This window comes from Protomyctophum bolini (assembly GCF_963924005.1).
Source record: "Protomyctophum bolini genome assembly, chromosome: 3".
In the NCBI taxonomy this organism is placed as follows: Eukaryota; Metazoa; Chordata; class Actinopteri; order Myctophiformes; family Myctophidae; genus Protomyctophum; species Protomyctophum bolini.
In genome coordinates this window covers 26,042,525-26,065,632 of record NC_137864.1, presented here as the reverse complement: position 1 = coordinate 26,065,632, position 23,108 = coordinate 26,042,525, and the positions used below count along the sequence as shown (strand labels likewise).

Here is a 23,108-nt window from a genome sequence, read left to right as displayed (position 1 = left end):
AATAGATACAATGAAAGAATGCATATTATTTAACATAAGGATGTGTGTGGGTGATACTTATGCGAGTTGGGGCCGAAGTTATGAATGAGTTTCTGTTCACAAAGATAAATGAAATGCAGCATGCATTGTGAAGATGTGACTGAGGAGCGTGCTGTACATCATGTCTATATATTAAAATTCATACTGTATAGGCCTATTGCAGATGTATCAGATATGGCTGTTTAGGGGTGACCCCTAGGCCTGTTCTGGCCTTTTAGAGCTAGCATTGGCATCTGACATCCAGTGCATACCTTTTTGTTGTGGTGGCAGTTATATGAAAGTGTGTGTGTGCTAATAATATTGCTTCAAGATGGGGAAGTGTGTACTGAACTGTATGTGACAATTGTGTAAGAGTATACAATTACAGTGTCCAAGGAATAACAAAATAAAGAATGAAAACTTGCTAAAAGGCAGTGGCAAACAACAGACAACTTCAACTATGATTTAAAAGAGCAGAGTTGTAGCAAAGCTGCAGCAGCTTTCTGGGAGTTTGTTCCAGATATCTGGTGCATGAAAACTGAACACTGCTTCTCCATGTTTAGTTTTGACTCTGGGGACACACGGCTGACCTTTTCTTTTCTTTTTCTTTTTATACAGCTAACCTATCTCAGACACCTGAAGAGGTCCGTTTCATGATGTAGCACAAGATCAGAATGTCAGATGGGTCCTATACGATTCAGCCAACTGTAGTATTATGAAATACATTATTTGACGGACATGAAGCTAGTGTAAGGAGTACTTGAGCTGCAGCTTGCTGATTCAACTGCAGTTACGGAAAACACAACCCATAACATCTACTAGTAAATAGTAATTTTTGCTTTCATGTGGCTGTTGAAATTCAGGTCTGAGTCCATGGTTACACCAAGACTTTGATCTGGGTTTGTGATTTTTAACATTACCGATTTGGAGGCGCCGATGGCAGAGTGGTTAAGGTGCGTACCATATACAGTATAGGCTCTGATGAAGTCTGTGTTGGAAGTAGTGTTGTAGTGGTAGCAGGATAGCATCATTGTGGTGTAGTCTCACTGTATTGTAGCATCATGGTAGTAGTAGTGCATCATCGTTGTACAGTATCAAGGTAATAATAGTGCATTATCATTGTAGCATCATTGCAGTGTCTGACAGTGTGTGACTGCAGTCACACAGACCGGACAGATGTGAACCAACCCCTAACAATCCCTACAGGTCGTCAGGCCACAAGTTGCCTGGCAACCGTCTTCCCTTTGCCTGTAAACAGAGAGAAGCCCACCAGGATCCTGTCAGGGTCGCCACGGTGATGACAGGATTGATGTGTGTGTGTGTGTGTGTGTGTGTGTGTGTGTGACTGTGTGTGTTCAGAGAGAGACTAGAGAGAGAGAGAGAGTGTGTGTCTGTGTGTGTGTGTGTGTTTGTGTGTGGGTGCACGTGCGTGAGCAACGGGAAGAGGGAGACGGTGATGGAGAATGCCAGAGTAAGAAAGAGAAGGAGAAAGTAATGGAGAAATATTCAAAATAGGGAGTCTTGGATAGCGTTAGAGAAAGAGAGGGATAGACCGGAGAGCAAGTAATTCATTTTAATTCCTACTTTTTCACACTTTACTCAGTGCCCCGCTTGTCCTTGTAACCTCTCCTGTCTCAAACACATGGAATCATATTTTAAGGTTCTGTACACTAACCTCTGGAACAGAAACAAACATGCTAAGTTTTGACATTTCCCTTTTCCGATGCCTTGTTGGTGTTTTTTTCCCTTCCTGTTTTGCCCAACACATTCTCATGGATATTTTTTTTTAGTTAATATGTATCAAGGAAGATTCACTTCTTCCTCTGTTCGCCCTTGTCTGGCAAGCTGTAATGTTTTTCTTATGAATATTGATACACGAAGTGTATATTAATGACCCCCGCTGACCTTAACCCTATCCTTATTGGCTCCCTGGTGGTATCCGCAGGCTCATGCATATTAATCTGGCGCTGTAACCTCCATTACCCTAATCTGTGCTGTCTAGCCTCCCAGAAGGACCCGTCGTCATGGTAACCCCCTGTACTAGGCTTCCTCCAGATAGACCCGAGCTGCGAAAAATATAGTAAAAAAATAAAAGATAAAACTATATGGATGAGGGAAGAAAAAACAAGTTGCTCCTCAGCCATCTCGGACGTTGTTTTATTTCTTGGTTGGGAGGAAGATGCTTGTTTTATATGACAGAAAACGAGGCAGGATTTGCGTCACAGCTTGTTGGATGGGTCGATGGTTGTTGTTGGTTGTCAATGGGAGGTGGGCGCATTGAAGCCTGTGGGCATATTTTAAAGGGGCCCGTTTATTTTATTTTTTGTATTCTCGTTCTCAGCTGGCTCACTTCAGGTAATGATGTGCCAAAATGACTCCCCCACCCCCTCCACCCACCCCCATTTTGGCACGCTGTTACTTGGTACAATCGTCTTTTAGCCGTGGGACAGCCTACAAAAAGAACGGAAAATAGATGGTGCGCCTCTCAGAGATTTGAAGACATAAAAGCGAGGTGATTGCTCTCAGCCCTGGGTTGCTGTGACCTCCTTTCACTAAGTGATATCCAATAGATGCCCGATGTTGACAATTCTCACACAGAATAATCAGCCGTTGTGCTTTTGCTGAACAAAATGTATGCAATTTACTTTTTAGGACTTTAGCAGACACTTTTATCCAGAGTTCATGAGCCCCTAGTCAACAAATGACAGGGTAGTAATAGAGTTTTAAAAAAAAACAATTGTGTGCAACAAAGTAACTAACTGGTGGAAACAATTCCACAGTACAAAACATCCTGCATAATACAAATCTCTAGAATGGTGTTGTGTTGTGACATTAATGGTAGTTTCCAAAGTAAAGTAGTAGACAATCTAGGCAACAGTTTGTTAGTGGCTTTTCCTAGTAGGCAGAGATTTCTGATTGTCTGATTATTGCAAGACTACAAAGTAACCATATAGGATACCAGGTAAAGATTTTACCTAGCATCTGTCTAAACAACATGCTATCTGAAACTATATTCTTTACATTTGTAGACAAGCTGACATTATGTATCCGTCTAAATAACAGTAACCACAGCCAACATACATCTGCTTAGTATAACTGTCATCTGAAAACAGGCAACAACAATTGATACAAGGAATGAAGAGTGCTAGGGGGTGAGGAGAGGAGTTTTCAGACTGTACTGGAAAATGTGATTCTGCAGTCTAGTTTGTCTGAAAGCAACACGCAGATGCCTGGTTCTTTCTGCAAAATACAAATACAAAATTCTGTGGTCTCAATCAGGACAGATATCCTGAGGTCTATGTTGATGAACCAACCTCTCTCTCTCTCTAGCAACAAGGACCCAGAGCTCCATGGTTGTTTAGAAGCGCAACATGTTGATGATTCCCTCTCTGTTTACTCCCAGTAAAACATGATTCCAATAAAAAACTCTCACTCTCTCACTCACTCTCTCTCTCTGTGCCTCTCTGTAGATGTGGACAGCAACGAAGATGGAGGGCCAGACGCCGGTCCCGTGGAAGAGGAGAGCTGGTTTGGGAATGCCTCCGACACACGCTCAGAGTCGTCATCCTATGGCGACGCGCAGGACGAGCTCCACCTGCAGCGGGGCTCCTCTCCCGACGACCGGCCCGCTTTCACAGGGCCTGGGTCCGCGGACCACGACACCTCCGGAGGCGAGGGCTCGCTTGGCTGCCCCACGCCGGTCCACCACCGCGCCACCTCCCTGGAACTCCTGGGGCTGGACGGAGGAGCGTTCTCCGCCACGGACACCCTCTCGTCGGTGGTGTCGTCCCTGTACGGCGAGGCGGCGAGCCAGGCGCTGGGGAAGCCCCTCAGCAGCAACCTGCGGCGCCTCCTAGAGGCCGGCTCGCTCAAGCTGGACGCCGGAGACCTCCTGGGCCGCTCTTCTTCCTCCTCCTCGGTCCGGGGCGGAGTGGGAGGGGACTCTCCGCCCATAGGCCTGGCTCCGCCCCTCACCCTTTCCCCGTCCTCTCACCACGCCCAGCAGCTGAGTGCGCTAGCCAGGAAACTAGCCGCCGCTAATAGCATCAACAATCACAGCAGTGGGGGCTCAGCCTCTGCCTCGCCTGCCTCCCTGGCGCCTCCCACAATCAAGCAGGAACCCCCGGACCCATTCTCCTCGGTGGCCACTAGCAACGGCAGTGGCTTCGTGTGGGTGGGCGTGGCGGACAAGTGGCCCCCGGCCGGCTGCTCGGCGGTCGGTGGCTCCAGCCTCTCACCAGACTCGGCCATACAGAAGCTGAAGGCGGCGGCCAACGCCGTGCTCCAAGACAAGAACGCTGTGGCCTCCTCCTCTTCCTCCTCGTCCTCTTCCTCCTCCTCGTCGTCCTCCTCCTCCTCCTCCATGTCTGCTGCACCCTCCTCAGGAGGGTTGCCCGCCCTGGGCGGAGGCGGAGGAGGAGGAGGAGGAGGAGGAGGAGTAGGAGGCAGCGGGCGTGGTGAAGACGTGGTTCGCTTCGATGCCTTCACCTCCCCGTTCAGCCCGCAGTCGGCCAGCTCTACGCTCGCAGCGCTCTCCAAGAAGGTCAGCGAGCGGAGCCTGGCCACCTCCACAGGGACCTCAACCACCACCACCCCGGACCACCCCCACCACCATCACCACCACTCCGCCAGCTCCTTCCTCTCCCTCGTCTCCATGACCTCCTCGGCCGCCTTGCTCAAAGAGGTGGCGGCCAGGGCGGCGGGGAACCTGCTGGCGGAGAAGAAGGAAGGCTCCTCCCCGCTGGCGGGGGCCGGCGGGGCCCTCCAGGAGGACACCAAGCCCCTGCTGGACCGCAACCAGAAAGCGTCTACGCCCTCCACGCCCACCCAGGGTCTGGAGCTGCTGTTGCCCTCCACCCCCAAAGGCAGGGTGAAGCCCAGCAGCCAAGCAGGTAAAGCCCTACACACACCGTCTGCGAATGCCGTGCGTCAAAACAGCCGCGCAGCAACGCCTGTGCCGTGTCGCTGTGTGTTGGGCTTAACACAGCTGACCAGTACATGCTATACATGTTATGTCTTCAATCAAACTTTATTTTGTCTTATCGTTGACAGGGGAGAGCGGTGTGGAGAGGTACTGACCACGATCGATTGTGAAGGAAGGCAAATTCATACTTAAGAATAATGGTGTAGAATCACCCGCTTCGAATGTTATCAACCTATAATCACCATTATGTTCTTATAAAGACCATTCAATGCAATTCAGCCAGTATGGATATTTCCACATACTGCCTACCGCGACTAGGAAATGAGGAAGTGAAATTACTGCCGCTGAAGCAAAAACATTGTGAAACAGACTTACATGGCCGTTAAGAGACTGAGCATTATTATTAGCATTTTATCGATACAGTGCATGATTAGGCTTAGGGATCCCATTATTGATCTGTATGCTTAAAGCTTTTATTGAGACCATATTTGGAGCATTGCATCATGCTTGTCATTGCCGTGTTTGCAATATTATAGGTCTTTTTTGCGAATGTCTTTGAAATGTATTAAGCAGTATGAGAGCTAACTCTGATTTCACCAAATACACTAATGACACTTTTCCGCTGCATGGTAACGACTCAGCTCAACTTGCATTCTGGATTGATCGTTCATCACTAGCATCATTGTGTCATGATTACCAGTAAACTTAAAAATAATACATTTTAAGTGGTGCAAACCACTTCCTTAAGTGACTATGTGTGTGGGTAGCTGGCTGAGCACGAAAACAGCATGGTTGTTTTTCACCACCTGTGCGCAACCTAATACACACGCGCATATTAACTGTGGTGATTTCAGCGGTGCTAGTACAGTACAGTGACAGTACAGTGACAGTACAGTACAGTAGAGGGACCCCCACACGGTAACTCTGTTGTTTCTCAACCGTTTCGGACGTTCCTGTGGGTCCCCCCCCCCCCCCCCACGGAGTTGCACCACTTAATTCACACGGGTGTGATTTTTTAATTTACAACAAAAAACAGTGTGTAAAAGTCCAGAATAAAAAATGTACTTGAATATAAGTATCTCAATATTGGTATAAAAATGTACTTAAAGTAAAAAAGTACTCATTATGCAGATTGTACTGTTTCAAATGTACAAATATCTTTATAAAATAGCAGATCTACAAGTACCTTTTAGATAGCAGATCTACAAGCACCTTTTAGATAGCAGATCTACAAGCACCTTTTAGATTGCTATAGCAGATCTACAAGCACAACCTAGTAAATACGTTTTTCAAATAAATGGAGTGGAGTAAAAGTACAATATTTGCCTCTGAAATGTAGTGGAGTAGAAGTATAGGTACTGACATTTTGAAATACTCCAGTGAAGTAAAAGTACCTAAAAATTGTACTTTCAAGTACAGTACATGAGTAAATGTTCTTGGGTACCTTACACCACTGCCTAAAATGTTATAAATATTATTAAATGGTAAAATATTATCTGGAAAGAATGGTGCTAAAGTATAGATCTACCTCAATTTGAAGATATTTATCTGCTTCAGATGAATCAAAAATCTCCACATCATTTCCTCAACGAGTACACTACTTGAAATTCTACTTGAATGTCTGCTAAAGACATAACTCTGGCTGTGTTTTGGCATGCCACTTGTGTAACAGTGAGTGCTGATTGCTTCCAGCCAACGATACTGAGAAAAAATAGACCTTTGAACTTCAAGACACATTTTTATTAAAAGGTCATGTCCCCCCCAAATTTCCCCAAAGAACATTTCAGGAATATAATGAATAACTGAACATCACAGCATGTTAAAATACTAATTCTAACGAGCGCCGTTTGGATTTTCCCGTGTCTTTCTGTCTCCGAGCATTCTGGTAGTTGGTGTGTTAGTTCCCGTTTCACCACCTCCCCAATGCCAGACTCCTCCTAAGCAGGCAGCGAAGCTTCGGTTTCTAGCTGTCAGCCGCTGAAGTGGCAGAGCAGAGCAGAGAGAGAGAGAGAAAAAGCCTTGGCTGGCCTGAAGTCTGGGAAAAAGGTCTGCTCAACGGGTGGGGGGATGGAGTGGGGGGTGGTGGTCTTCAGCCGAGACCTCACCGTCTTCCAGGACCAGCTCGTTTGCGCTCGGATGTGCAGGCTGCCAAAGGGGCCCCGTCAGTGTGCACTCGACACAGCGGGGGGCCCCGGAGTCCATATCCATCTCAGCAGCCTCCTCCTGGCTTAAAAACCCCTGCTAACCAGAGCCCCGTGCGCGCATCAGCTCTGTGCTCGCTCTCTCTCTCTCTCTCTCTCTCTCTCTCGCTATCTCTCTCTCTCTCTCTCTCTCTCTCTCTGTCTGTGTGTCTCTGCTCAGCTCCAGACTCCCGGCCAAACACAACCCCATCACAGTTTCCACTGGCTGGATATGCACACGCATGGCGGTGCACGTGGTGTGTGTGTGCGCACACAGACACACACACACACACACACACACACACACACTTTCCCTCTAACACAATCACACACACACACACACACACACACACACACACACACACACACACACACACACCCTCTAACACAATCACACACAGCTGTAAACACACAACCACACATACTCATTCCGAGTAACTCACAAATGGTCATGCAGTAAGTGTGCACTCGGACAAAGATATAGAACCTAGGCACACACACACACACACACACGCGCACACACACACACACACACACACACACACACACACACACACACACACACACACACACACACACCCACACATACACACACACACAATAATGCACATTCATACAAAGGCACAAACACGTATTCTGCCTCTGAGTAAATTGCCATGCATGCACTGTGCACCCAGGCATAGACTTGGAGGTCAAACAAGGGTGCACACTGAGATTTCACATACACACACACACACACACACACACACACACACACATGTACACTCCCACATAAACTCTGGCTCGGAGTAACACACACACGCTCTGAGTGAGTCACAAATGGCCATGCAGTATTTCCCACAAGTGTGCACTCAGACGTCATCATAGATCCCCAATAAAGAGGGGTACAAAGATTTCGCACGCACGCACACACGCACGCACGTGCACAGCCGTAGAAGCCGAGAAAGTGCTGGATCTAAATGAGCAGCCTTTGGGGAGAACAGAATGTTTTCAGGAGAGATGGATGGGCACTTCTGAGGGATTGTGTCGTAACCCCGCCAAATCTAAAATGGCTGGATCAAATTGACTCCAGACAGATGAGCAGCGGCGAGTCGATGTAATATTCTGTGATCTGCATGCTAAAGAGGGCCAGCCGCTGTAACCCGCAAACCGTCAAGGTCGAGCAGTGCTGTAGAAAAAAAAGAAAGACGGAAAGAAAGAAAAAGAATGCAGGTAGTTGTTTGGTCGCCAGACTGAAAAATGTGACCTTGATTATCGACTGTCATGTCTTGTTTTATTGTGCCCCTCTGGGTGGTTGGACTGCAGAGCGGCATTACACAGATAGCTAGTGTACCATGCATGTGCTGTACCATACGCGACACATCTCCAAAACAATAGGTTGGTGATTATGTAGGAAACACAAGCTTGACAGTTCCCCGGCTGATGCTCCCGCATCACCAGCATGCACCACGACCCCCAAAATTATATGTATCGGAGAATATTTTGTACCAGGAATCCCCCAGAAGCAAAGATTTGGGTTAAAAACGTTCGCTGTGAAAGTATATACATTCAAAGATTTGCGCCACATTTTCATGATTTTTGTAAAATAGCAGATCTACAAGCGAGTGCTATGAGCTTGTATTTCTGCTATTTTTCAACAGCTAAAGTTTAAAAATGATGGTTAAATTGGTTAAAAGCTAAGGTGACACAGACAGACCATGCACACACCTCTACAAACACATGGCCACATATGTACTTTTGACTGACTTACACACGTTTGACCTTATGCTAGGGTAGCAGAGACAGTAGTTGTTGTCTTTTTTGTTTTGTTTTTCACGTGTGCACGGTGATCTCCTCGGCGCTTAGCAGAGAGCTCGGGCCGCAGATGGCGGTTTATTGTTGCAAATAGGCAGTCTCGAGGTTTTACACCCTGGGTCAATGAATGGCTGAGCACGGTAATTTCACCAAACACTGATTACCAGATGTTTTTCAAGGAACCACACCGGAATACTTATGAAGGGCCCATCCTGACAGGCCCCTTGTAGAATTTGTAATGCAATCATGCCGCTCTCTAATAAGACCAATTAAACGGTAATGGATGCCGGATATGAAGCCAACAACAATAATCGAGACACTAAACCTCAAGTTTTCTTTTTTTCCCCCTTTACTTTCCTTGTTCTCCTGCTTCCAGTAGACATTTCCACTGGCAGTTTCTGCCATTAGGGTGTTCTTTTTTTCTCTGTCTTCTCCCGATGGAGAGGTAATTGCAACAAACTACAATAAAGATGGCGTTTGATCTGTTGTTCAATCATGTGTGCCATCTTCTTCACATACCTCGACTGACATTGTCAACCTATAGGTGCCCTACACCTACGAAACCACGGTCAATGGAGGATTAGGGAGACTGAATCGAACCACTACAGATGTGCTTCACGTTATATTGCATTCATTTATTTCTACTTGCAATACGGATTGGTTCAAAATTATGTTTTATTAACTAACATAAATCCCATATTGTAGCTTTTAACTACATTTGACCTTAAATGGTTTGTTTGTTTCTTCATAATACTCCAAAATATGTATATTCTAGATCTGAAGAAGGGGAGAGTTGGTATCATTTTAACCACCATATTTTATACGTCTGCTATACAATAGCAGATATACAAGCTCACAGCTACTGCCACGCTGCAAGCTTGTACACCTGCTATTTTTGAACATTCTTTAAAAGGTCCTTGGCACAAAGAAGTGAACCACTGCTGTAGGGAAGGCTCTTTGGGGATTTAATCCTTGGCAAAGAGGGGGCACACATGGCTCCTGAGACACTGAGACAGGGTTTAACCATTTCATTATGCATCTGCCCACATAACCACAGCACTAGAGGCAAGTCTTTGTTAAGCGTTCTGCACTACAACATTGGTATGTTGTAACATAAAACGTTCAACGAGATAGTCACCAGAACCTGTCTTGCAACCTCTAAAAACAGAGAGCACAGGCTGAATTTCACAACAAACCATCGTAGGGGACTGTGGAAATAATTCATGGTGGTTACATTTGTGCAATGATTCACATTTCGTTGTTTTCTTCTTTTCCGAACACAAATAATGACAAAACATTGTCCTCCTCAACCTCCTCAAGGTTCTCCTGAAGACGGGGGCAAGCCATTCCAGTGTCCCGTGTGCGGACTGGTCATCAAACGCAAGAGCTACTGGAAGAGACATATGGTCATCCACACTGGCTTGAAAAGCCACCAATGTCCCCTATGTCCCTTCCGCTGTGCTCGCAAAGACAATCTCAAGTCCCACATGAAGGTGAGATGATCGTGACTCGTATCCGCCCTTTGACCCTCTCCCCTCCCCTCTCATACATTAGCTGTCCCCAGTGGCCATCCTCTAATGGCTCTCGGGGCGTTACTAATTGCTGACACGAGAAAAGGATATGTATGCTTTGGTCAAAGTCACCTCTAATTGCACTGTCCCGACATGGTGCGATTTGCACACAGTGTCGCGTTGGTTGTAGCACTTGAATTGCAGCAGAAAACGGGGGATCTATGTAATGGAGCTCAAGTTCAAGGCTTTTTTCTACAGAGGGGGACGTTTCCTTGACAGCAGGGCATATAGAAAATATAATCCACTCGCAATAAATGCCGTACACAGAAACATACACAAGACTCATTTAAACGAAGTGGCCACATATGTGGTGGCACAGAGTGGAAAGTGTGTCTGTCACAGTCGAGTGGTTTAATGGCACTGTGGGATGAAGGAGAACTTCTGCCTGTTAGCTTGCACTTGCAGTTGCCGGAACATGCACTCCTCGAGGGAGTGGCTCAAACTCTGCCTCCAGTGGGTGGCAAGGGCAGTCCATGACATTGCTTTAGATAGGAAGTTCCTTACATATGGTACAGTTGCACAGGGGTGCAAGTGATCTTATTATCCACTTTCAGAGGACTGTTAAAGGACCATACTGGTGGTCTGGCATGGTTAGACACTGACTACAACTCTGTACTTTGAATTACTGCTGACCATTTTTTCCAAAGCATACAGTAGTTTGTTTTTTATTCACAAGGAAACCACTGAATTCCATTAATTTCAGTGCTGCATGGAAATCAACTTGCTTATGGTAACTTTATTGCATTTTTTTATAAATGTGTTCTCAAACTTATGTTATCAGTGCATTTTAATGCATTATCAGAATCAGAATCAATCTTTATTGTCACATCATATTACAAGTAAGGTGGCATCATTGCAGTGAAGATAGAGAAAAGAGAGGAGCATAAAGTGCATAACTCATAATATTATGAGGGGATTGATTTGAAAATTGATTCAGAAAATATCCAAACATCCATGACTTATTAACCACACAATAATGTTTAGTCAAGACTGACTCAATTATTCATGTTCATTCTGTAATGGACTAACTGTGTAACGGAGCTGTGAATAGACAACACGCATATATTGATGGCAGTATGGTCTGATTAGCACTCTACCCTTTATACACTGTTCAAGGCATGGATGTTGCCCAATCCTACCTCGCTGTTCTTGGTATAAATTGTGGAGATGAAATGCTGGCTTTTGATCTGGCCAGGGAGATAGTTTAATTGACAAATCAATGTCTGCAGGCTGTCTGTGTCGTACACACTAGTGCTAGTGCAGATAGCCGACATGGCGGTGACATGAAGTCTAACATCCTTTCTGCCTTGGAACTGCTCCTTGATTCTCTTCAATATATATATAAAAAAAGGAAAAATAGTCTTACATTTGGAAATCTCCTAAACCTCTTCCTCCTTCCCTGCTGAACCCGACCCTCAGGTCCACCAACACCAGGACAGAGGCGAGACGTTCCAGTGCGAACTCTGCCCCTTCACGTCCTCGCGCCACTTCAGCCTGAAGCTCCACATGCGTTGCCACCAGCACTTCCCCCGCGGCGACGTCAAGGTGAAAGATGAGGCGGCCACCGACACGGAGGGCGAGGGGTCGCTGATGGGCGACGGGACCACAGAGTCCTCCCCCCTGCACCACGGCCTGGACGGCCTGCAGACCTCCCCTCCCTCCGTAGAGTCAACCGCCAACCACGTCCACATCAAGGAGGAGCCGCAGGAACGAGACCTATCGGCGCTCTCGCCCTTCGCCCTCTGCAGGGAGCGTCCCGGCAGCAGCAACTCCCTGGACCTCTCTGGGGTCGGGGTGGGGGTGAGGTCCAGTCCGTGCGGCCCCACCGTGGCCTCCCTCTTCAGTCCGGACATCACCACCAAGACGGCCACCGACCTCCTCATGAAGCTGTCTGGTAAGGCCTACTGGAAACTCACAAACGCACCTGTAGTTAATCAACGAGCACCGTTTTTGCCCTGTGAAATTTCAGTAGCCATTTGGAACCTATTATGGTGATCTATAACCACTATGAAGTATGATTTACAGTATTTACTATTTTGTTCCCATGAGTTCAGAAAATATGCAAGTAAGCATATGGTACCATTAAATACGTCCCCATGATACATTGGGCCAAGAATAAATTTGTTATTAAAGGAAATTAACTGGTGAAAAAAAGAGATTTAGCTATTGTTGGATTTATCAAAGCCCATTTTTGTCTCAGATTAAAACTAATGGCTTTAACAGCTAAGCACTGAAGTAGTAAAAGTGATGAGACTGTGGCGTGAAATGTTGCTTGCTAATGTGAGATCTATGATTCAGCCAGGAATAAAGGAATCAAGTTTAGTGAGCACCGATGCCGTCTAATAACCTGCTTCACACTGACTCAGTTACTCCCTTTCACACCTGGGAGCTGCCCAGTACAAGTGCAGTCTTCTCGCGTTGAACAATCAGTAGCTCCACTGGAGCCGCTGGGGCTTAAGTAGCTCTTGGTATCTGCCAGGGGTTCTCTGGTCCCCAGCCTGTTATTCTAACTATCTCACTTCTCTAGACTCTCATGCTACCAAAAAACGCTATAATTGTATAACTACAGAATGAGAACTTCAGTAATGAGAATTTCATGGATGTAATTACTTTTCAATTCATATTTTCTTTTACTTTACATAGTATTTTCAGAGTGTGTGTGTGTGTGTGTGTGTGTGTGTGTGTGTGTGTGTGTGTGTGTGTGTGTGTGTGTGTGTGCGTGTGCGGGTGCGGGTGTGGGTGTGCGTGTGTGCACTCCCCCGTGGCCCATTTTAGGTCACAACACACTGGTTGAGAAATTCTAGTCAAAGAATTCTAGTCAAGTCTATACTTTGAATATAATTAAGCGGAACATGGCCATGGTATTTCCAAAAGTTTTAAAGCACATCGATTCAGGTTTCCAAAGCATCGTTAAACTTTGGTAGAGATTTGGGTTGCAGTTATCTTGCAGTGATGTAACTCCAAATATTGGCGAGATATCTTCAGTAGTTGCTTCATAGATACAAATTTGAGAACTGGGGAGAACATTTTGGAATATCAAAGACACTCTTCTATCACTTTGATTTTACTATTTGAATGAGAAAGAAGAGGTTTGTTATTACGTGTATACTGTAAGTGATGACGGTACCTTCAGCAATCATTGTAAACTGGCGACAAAACTATGAACTGGGTTCTGTAATTTTTTTGGCAGAATCCGCTTTGTTTGCATTCTCTGTGTGCTAAAAGTGTGACTTTGAGACTGTTTTGCCGTGGAGTGTATATCTACGGAGCAGCTATGCATAGTTGGTGTTGCGTTATAGCATGGTGAGTGACTACACAAACCAAAGCTCTACCACAGAGGAATGGTGCTTTAGAGAAAAAAGGCAACCTGCATTTGTTCTACCCCAAACAAAACTTGACAAACATGCTGTGGTCAGGTATATTGGGGCCCGAGGCCGTGTTTACATGCATTGCAACCACTTCACTCAAATGTCAAAAGGGATGAGCCCACTTTGAGAGGACGGTAAGATTGATGGGAGAAGGTTGCCCAGGGTTCATCTCGTGGGTCAGGGCGATGGCTGCCAGTCTTCCATTTAATGCTGCGTAATTAGATTGAGATCAGGAGTGAGGGGGTGGTGGGTGGGATGGGGTGCAGTATGAGGGGGGAGGAAGAAAAAAATAACCTGGGAACATTAGATTAATTAAAAATGTATGCATAATTCATAATTAAAAAGGAATTCATAATTTGAAATGATTAGCGCCCCTGGCACCACCATCCTGTGACCCCCGGTAGGATGCGCAAGGGAGGGAGAGGAGAGGGGCTTGCGCAGGGTACCAGGTACTCCCTTCGGTTACCTCCCCCTCCATCTCCACATATAGACTCCCCTTTCCCCACCCCCCCTCTCCCTACCCCATTGCCCTCTGGGTGCCACTAGCACCACACTCCCAGACTGCACAATCAAGCCTGGGCAAAGCCAACTCCCCGTGGATGCACCACGACAGCTCCCCCACAATGTCAGCCCAGTGTCAAGTGGCGGACATCTTAGTTGGGCAGTTGGGGGGAGAGAGAGAGAGAGAGACAGAGAGAGAGAGAGAGAGCACTGTTGCTGTACTGTACTTTTGTTTTAAAACATTGCTTTCATTGTTGTTGAGGAAAAAACAGATATAGCACCTTTAAAGAAGGCTGTCTGTCCCTCAGATCATATTGGGATGAATTGGTCCGGCCAGACGGGAGTCTGGAAAATGGAGAGAAGGAAAGGCGGAGAGGGAGGGAAGGGGAGAGAGGGGGAGAGTAAGTTCCTCCCGGGAGCTCTGGACTCCATTTCTTTTGACCTCCCTGCCAACCCAGATAGAGTGTGTACACGAGTAGCTCATCCCTCCTGCTCTTACACCGCTGCCTCAAGTCCAGAGGGGGAGAGGAACCGGGATGGAGGGAGGAGGAGCAAGGGAACGAGGAGGAAGGAGAGGAAGAGAGAGGGAAGCAAAAGAAAGGGAGAGAAAGACAGGAGGGAGTGAGGAAGAGGGGGCATAAAAAGCTGGCACGCAAGATATAAAGAAGAGCCAGATAATGTGACAGCAAGCAAGAGAGATGGAGAAAGAGATGGCGGGTGAGAGAGAGAGGGAGAGGAGGAGGCGGCGGCAGCAGCTCAGGAGTCGTCTGTAGTTCTCTGGGCACGTCCAGAGCCGCTGAACTCTCCCTGACCTCTGACATAATAAGCATATCATTTTTTGGTTTCTTTTTCCTCTGGGTGCCACAGACCAATCCCTTTTGATTTTCCACGCTCGCACGCTGCCACAACCATCAGCCGTACAGTGTGATCCACATTTCTGATGCAGAGATGAAAGCCAGCCGCCGTGGTGCTTTTGAAATGCACAAAACCCCTCGTGCCCGCCAGACCCCCAGTTCTAATAATGACAGCGCAGTGTGACAATACCCCACCCTGTCTCCATCCCTGTCCCCTTCCCACCCCTCCACCACTAACCCCACCATGGGGACACGGGGTGAACGAGCATGACCCCCCCCCCCCCCCCCCCCCCCCCGACTGGGTGTGAATAATTGGCGCGCAGGGGGTTGTGGGAAATGCGGTGTCTGTCACAATGTCTCAGTACTTGTCTTATTTATCCAGTCCTGGGAGAGAGGCTTGAGTGTGACTTCATACTGCTCTGAAACAATCAAGGTTCAAGGTTCAAGTTTATTCAGTGTCCCCGAAGGGCAAATTGGGTTGCAGCATAAACAGTACATTAAACAATGAAACGGTACAAATAAAACATAACAGTTCACATAGCAGATACCAAAGTACAAAAGTGCACATAACCATTAAAGTGCAGGCGTTAAAGTGCTATGCGATGGGTGTACATTGGCCATAGAAAGTGCCGGGAAGATATGGACGCTTTTACTCTGCAACGCTCCCCCCTTACGTTCCGACAAAAAAACGTGAGACATATTTTTGCTTGCTTACCTCACTCAGATTACGATATAAGTCGCTGATGATCGCTCGCTTCATATTTTGAACGAAAGGCATGTTGAAGTCAGAAATGAAGAGCTTATTATATCCATCTGGTCAAAACCACAGAGAGCTCCTTAGATTACCTTTCTTTCTGAAACGAATACAGGGAAGTGAACAACAACGCTCGTGCGCAAAGAGCAAGGAGTATGGTGGCCTTGGAGGCCAACTAAAAAGAAAAAAAAAAAAGAAAATTCAGAATATTTTTCTCTCGTTTGATATCAATGAAAATGCGCTAGGTCATGTACACACCAGTTCAGTGGCCTTGTGGTTAGAGTGCCTGCCATGAGACTGGGAGGTCGGGGTTCGATCCCTGGCCAGGCCATACCAAAGACTAAAAATGGGACCCAGTGGCAGTGCCTCCCTGCTTGACACTCAGGGTTAGATTGGGGGTAAGTCCCTGCGACATACTAGTGTCATGTCCAGGGGGTGTACTTGTACATTAAGCTGCCTCACACTACAGAAACAGGAGATAGGCTCCTGCCCTATGGGCCTCATGGCTCGGCAAGGCTACTTACTTACTTACGTGTACACACGTCCTTTGGATCCGTCGTTTGGATTAGTTATGACGTTCCCCCACATCGCACGGTCTGAATGTGTTAAAGATAATTATCTTAGAGGCCGCAATGATTCACTGGCACACCAGTATTGAAACATTGTGCATGAGCAATAAATCAGATCGCTCCTTTTTAAAAGATATTTTTAAGGTGTTCTTTATTAGATGGCACCATGCAGGGCACTGGAAACACGAAATGCATGTGACAAAGGTCATGAGACATATTTGAAGCCATGACAACATGGCTGCGACCGAATTCATTCCCTATGCCCCATATAGTGCACTACTTTAGACGAGTCGATTTACCCCATAATGCATTGTGCAGGCTTGCGCTTCACTACTCCCCATATAGGGAGTAGTGTCTGAAATTGTCACTACTATATATATATAGGGACTACTGCCCGAAATCATCACTATTATAGTCCACTAGGTCTCCCACTAGGTCTCCCCATATGGGGAGTAGGGAGTAGGGAACTAGGTCAGTACTGATGGTATCCAGAGCTAGGGAGTAGTGAGTAGGGAACGACCCTATGCATTCAGACGCAGCCCAGGTCAGTACTGATGGTATCCAGAGCTAGGGAGTAGGGAGTAGTGAGTAGGGAACGACCCTATGCATTCAGACGCAGCCCATGACTAAGTCAGTACTGATGGTATCCAGAGCTACTGCAGGATGTGTAATGTAGTCACTGAGTAACAGGTCTCACTACAAGCAACAGAATTTCAAACGTGAATTTACTGTAATTACATATTCAATTTGCCACCACCCTATCCCTGTAGAAGGGAAGGGACCCAACCTCCCATGCATTATTATTATTATTATTTAACATTTTTTTAGCCCCATCCATCAGTTAACATATTTCAGCTTCAGCTGCCTCGGCCTCACAGCCTCCTCCTCTTTCATTCAGAATATCGTACATCTAATCTGCATGTCGTCCCGCTTTCCCGCTCCGCATGAGCGGCCGCCGGCAATGCCTTCTGTAGCTTGACCCTTGGTCCATACATCCCTGCTGCAGCCGTCAGTATCACTGCCCACCGTCCGGCACACTGTCAGCCATTGTCGGCCGCTCAACCTGCCCCCGCGCAGGCCCTCTGTCTTTCTCTCTCTCTCTCTCTCTCTCTCTCTCTCTCTCTCTCCTCGTTTTTTTCCTCTCTCTCTCTCCCGGAGAAAACAGCAGCCAATTGTTAGAGGGGGAGCAGGCCGGCGTGACAGAGGTGGAAAGCTAATGAAGTTATTTGACGGCAGCCCTGGCCACAGAGCGAGAGGTGAGGTGCAGTGGACAAGCGCCTGGCAGCGAGACGGATGAGGCGAGAGGGAAGAAGCGTGGCCGGAGAGCAGAGGTAGCGAGAGACGCCAAGACCGCAGGAGAGGAGGGTAGCAAAAGACAGAGAGACGCGAATACAGAGGAGAGAGAGAAAGAGGGAAAAGAGCACAAGAAGACAAGAGGGAAAGAGAGAGAGAGAGTGTGTAGGATGCGTTATGGGAGAGGCATCGGTCGCTGCTGGCAGGTGTCAGCAGAGCATGAAAACATGGAGACAAGCTGATAGCAATGTCAGCCCTGGTCCCAGAAACCAAGCCCCCTCACTCTGCCATCCTGCACCCAGGGAGCTGACACTGGTCCTAGAGACTCGCATCCACTCCAGTTCGGGGAAAGCTCACAGTCGGAGATGTCCAGTTACCCAAAGATGCCCGTTTCCTGACTGTACAGCGATTGCATATGGAAATACTCTTGACCGGAAGAACATTTTCTCTGCAGATATAATTGGCAGAAGTGTCAACGCTCGAAGCGTTGGTTTGAAGGCCAAACTTTGCCATGTTGCTAATTCAGCGCAGGTTTTTTATTTCTTTGTCGGGATAGTGCTGCCTGCCCCGAGAAATAAAAAACTTGCCCCATGGATTAGGCTACTAAATAATTCAGTGGTCTCAGTAACATAGATTCGGGAGTGGAAATATGCTCTATTTATAGTGACAATCCAAAAGGTCAGTGGAGTGGAGTGACTTTGTGTGTGTCAAGTGCACGTCCCAGGGTTGTCTGTGATTCTGTGAGGACACGGAATTGGAATGTGTGAATGTTATTCGCTAGTAGTTTATTATGCCCAGTGTGCAGATTGTGCACAGTGTTTGATTTGTGTGCAGTATGGTGCATGTACAGTATGATGTAGTGTACTAGCCTGATTGTCAGACTCTGAGACCCTCCAGCAACCAGTGAGCTCAGTCGAGTGGGAGGGGTCTATGGGCTGGAAACCAGGGTAGTGTACAGTAGGGCTGTAAATCTTCTAATTTGAGTCATGATTCTTTTTTCCCCCGATTGGTTAAAATCAAATTAAAAATGATTCCCAATCAGTCGAATCTATCTATTTTTTTTTGTCAAATATGTTTTTATTGAACATATTATAAATTATTACAAACATTATGATATGAAATACTTTTTTTATGAAACAAAATGAAAGATAAAGAAATCCCTTAACCCTCCCACCCATACTGCTCAGTGACACTGCATACTATATAATAAGATTTTCTTCTGGACTTTTAACAACCAGTGTAGCTAGAAACACTTTTTCTTGCACAGCAAGGACCCCCCAAATGTATATGTATTTTTTAGCTTTATTTAGGGAACCAACGACCTGATTGAGAAAGAATGATTGTATTTTATAATATTTTTCTTTACTTGTTTTTGTTTTATTTATTTTGTCATGTTTGGCATCAGTTTCATCTGACCCGGCATCCACCTAAACAAGCGTGGAAGGACAGAGGAGTGGTCAGTCAGTGTGAGTGACTGTTGGGAGCGAGCCTATGAAAAAACTAAATGCACGCATGCAGCAATGCATAGCCATTGCGCTGGCTGCCAGCTGATATTCTAATCTAAAGCAATAACATGTACAGTGTACATGTTATTGTTGTTGTACTGTAATCACAGCCGGACAATTATGCGTCCTGCCAGACAGCTGGGTCAAAAATACTGTCGAATGGCGACTATGACCCCTTTTCCACCGGTTGGTTCCCAATGGGAACCGGTTCAGTTCTTTTTGGTTCTTAGTCCATGAGCCAGAGCTCCAAAATTGGAACATTAATTATGAATTGAGTTGGCAAAACTATACCTATTTGAAATTGTTTATAGGATCAATATAAGTAAATTAATATATGATAACCCTTCCACCGTAGTAGCTTTTTTAATTTTTTGCATATTTTCTCTCACACACACACACACACACACACACACACACACACACACACACACACACAACCCTCACCTGTGCTGAACTGAAAGTGAATGCAGTTGTATTGGTTGAGTTTTCCCCCTAAATCCTTGAATATGAATTATGACCATGTTTACTGTGATAGTGGTAAGGACAACTTTGGTTTAAGTTGTTATTAGAGAAAATAAAAGGGGAGTGTTCTTTTTTTTCATTTGCTACTTTCTTTCGTTCGATTTCAGCATTTTTTTACAGGGGGGGGGGGGCATTTGATCAAGTGGCTAAATTACATTTTACGACGATTTCTTTATTATTATTTACTATATATAGTCCTACTAGAACCCAGGAAATAACATCTGGCCACAACTTAGATTGTGGGATCTATTGAATGTGAAGGAGGAAGTGACAAACTAAGGTTCCAGGTGTTCCTTCAGACACACAGAAATTAACTACTGTGGCCAGATGTAATTTCCTGGGGTCTAGTAGGACTATGGTAAATAACAATAAAGAAATCACGCTACATTTTTCAACAAAAAAAAAACATTATTTAGCCACTTGTTCGAATGCCCTCACCCTATCAAAAATAGCTAAAACAAAAGAAAGCAGCAATTTAACACTCACCTTTTACTTTCTCTAATAACAACCTAAAACATGAACCTTGGTTGAAAAAAAACTAAAGTTGTCCTTTAAGCTTACATTTAATATCACACACATAGTACATAGTATATAGTGAGAACTCCTGTAAATCAAATTTTGGAAATTGTGAATCGATTTTGAATCGTTGATAATAAGAATCTCAAAACACTTTTTTCTAACTATACTGTACAGTATATTGATACGTAGTTAATTTATTAATTTGAACTACCAGTCCATTTGGTTATTTGCACACTCTCAGAGTTAAATTAACACTGATGATTTTACTGTGCACATATGAGAGAATAAGGGACATTTGCTCAGTGTATGCATGTATTTCACTCTGTGTGCAGTGCACACATACTGTGTTGGGTTAATCTCTGGGAATTTAAATGTGGGCATGTATTTGCGTAGCTTGTCTCAGCAAAATGCATCTGTACTTTCTTGGTGTGTGCGCGTGGACGCGCTGGGCGGTGCGCGACCGGCCGAGTGCTCTGTCCCCGTGTGATCCGACATGGCCGAACACGCTTCTAATTAGAGGACGTCCTTCCAGGTGCTGACCAGGTTATACTTAGTCTGCCCGCTGACATCTGACGGCCTGACATTTCCAGCTGGTGCCACATACGACCCCCGCGTCACTGCCCCTTAACTTGAAGGTCACTGCCCTCCCCTCACACCCTCCCTCCCCTCCCCCCCCCCCCCCTCCACTGCCTCTAGCCCCTCCCTCCTCTCACCACCTTCTGCCACTGCTGCTCCACTCGCCCCTGTGAACTGGAAGCCAGCCTTCAGGGCACGGGTGGCTGAACCACCAACTCTCTCTCTCTCCCTACCAAGCCCAGCTCCCCAACACCCCCTCCTGCTCCTTGCACTCTTGAACCGGATCCCCGGATCCCCAGCGTGTGGTGTGGTACTGCAGTATTGTGGTGGTCAGACACCTGTCTGCCCCCCCTCCCCCAACCACCATCAGTGTGGTCCATCCCGCGTGTTTGCTCTGCATGGGTGGTCAAACCACCCCTCTATATAGCACCTGCCAACCTGCACCTCTCCCTTTCTCCTCTTCACCCATACCACCCTTTGAACCAAAGTCCACTCTCCCCACCCCTGACACCGTGGCACCGCACGGGTGGTTACAAAAAACACCCTTGCTTATCACGCACACACAGACACACACACAAACATACATACATACATGCACACCCCACACCCACACACCCTATCGTCCCCGGGCCCTCTCTGTCCCTCCGGCACGGATCATCATTAATCAGAGGGGCCAGGGCTGGCGCAGATTGATGATGTGGGCAGGGGGGGCGTCAGGCCCCGTGGCGGCATGAGATGTTAGGTGTGACGGCAGGGTGAGGAGGGGAGGAGATCTCTCTGCCAGGGCCGGAGGAGACCGGACAGCGGTCGGCCCCAAGAGTGATAGCCTGCTCTCTCTCTGTGTGTGTGTGTGTGTGTGTGTGTGTGTGTGTGTGTGTGTGTGTGTGTGTGTGTGTGTGTGTGTGTGTGTGTGTGTGTGTGTGTGTGTGTGTGTGTGTGTGTGTGTGTGTGTGTGTGTGTGTGTGTGTGTGTGTGTGTGTGTGTGTGTGTGTGTGTGTGTGTGTGTGTGTGTGTGTGTGTGTGTGTGTTTTTTTTGTGTGGATGGTTTGGGTAGAATGGGCACTACAGCTATCAGGTTGGACTTTGGCAGGTGTGTGTATTTTTGGATAATCTCTCTTTCATACTGTACCTGCAAAAGGTTTGTGTCTATACAGTAGATGGTTTGAATTGATGGTGTGTATGTATGCATAGGCAAATGCTGTCATTTACATGCATATTTGTATGCTACAGGTGATTGTGTGTGGAGTTTTGGACATCTGACGCATTACCGTCATTGGTAGGCATTGCAAGTTTTTGCAAGCAAATCCATAACTATCTTGCTTTTCCCTTCTGCCCCAGGCTTTGCATAATAGGTGACCCAAAGCAGCTGGTTGCCCATTGTAATTAAAATCTGACCTGGGCCGGGTGGCACCAGCGTGGCTCACTAGCACATCCCACTGATATCCCTGCAGCTGTCACATGCTTTGATTGAAAATTTTATTTCACATTATACACAATACAAAAACTGGGTACACAGGTTTAGTGCTTTATCAGGGTCCAAAATTGCAGTCTGTCATTTAGATAGTCCGTGCCCATTCCACCAAGCTATGGTACACCTGCATCAACGCAAGCATCTCAGCTAGCAGTTGAGATTCTATGGTGTTGAAGAAGGCACTGGAGAAGACAAAGAAGATCCTAACAGTGTTACCCTCCGTGTCCATACGGGTGGGGGCTTTATTCAGATGATGATGCCATTCTCAGCTCCCATGTCCACCTGGTACGCAAACTGTAGGCGGTCCAATCGCTCACTCACTAGTGGCCCAGTTGCTCTGTGATATTAGGGCGACTGGCGTGTGGTCATTAGGAACTATGGGATGACATGTCTTTAGGGACCGGTCCAGGAGTCTAAGGGAGAGGTTGAAGTGGTCCCTGAACATTCCCTCGGCACCCGAGAGCCAATGTCGTCCCGTCCCGCCACTTTCCTTGTGTTGGTCTGGGCAAGCTGGCTGGTCGCCTGGCACAGCCCACGAGTGGCAGCTACGGGTTCTGCAGGCCGATGTCGCCTGGCACAGCCCACGAGGGGCAGCTACTGGTTCTGCAGGCATTCAGCTCGGCTGCTGAGAGGCAGAGTCTTGTCCCACTTGTATTGTTCTTTGTAATTAAACTGGAAGTCTCTTTTAA

General features: G+C 46.6%; 1 protein-coding gene across 4 annotated transcripts in view; it reads left to right on the top strand.

Annotated features, from left to right (window-relative positions):
* znf827 (zinc finger protein 827) overlaps nt 1–23,108 on the top strand; it is a 111,539-nt gene that overhangs the window by 23,939 nt on the left and 64,492 nt on the right. For all 4 annotated transcript variants that reach the window (XM_080760365.1, XM_080760366.1, XM_080760364.1 and 1 more), the window contains exons 2-4: nt 3,489–4,910; nt 10,237–10,409; nt 11,907–12,381. In XM_080760365.1, coding sequence (XP_080616491.1) covers nt 3,489–4,910; nt 10,237–10,409; nt 11,907–12,381 — 2,070 coding nt within the window. The remainder of the gene's footprint in view (nt 1–3,488; nt 4,911–10,236; nt 10,410–11,906; nt 12,382–23,108) is intronic.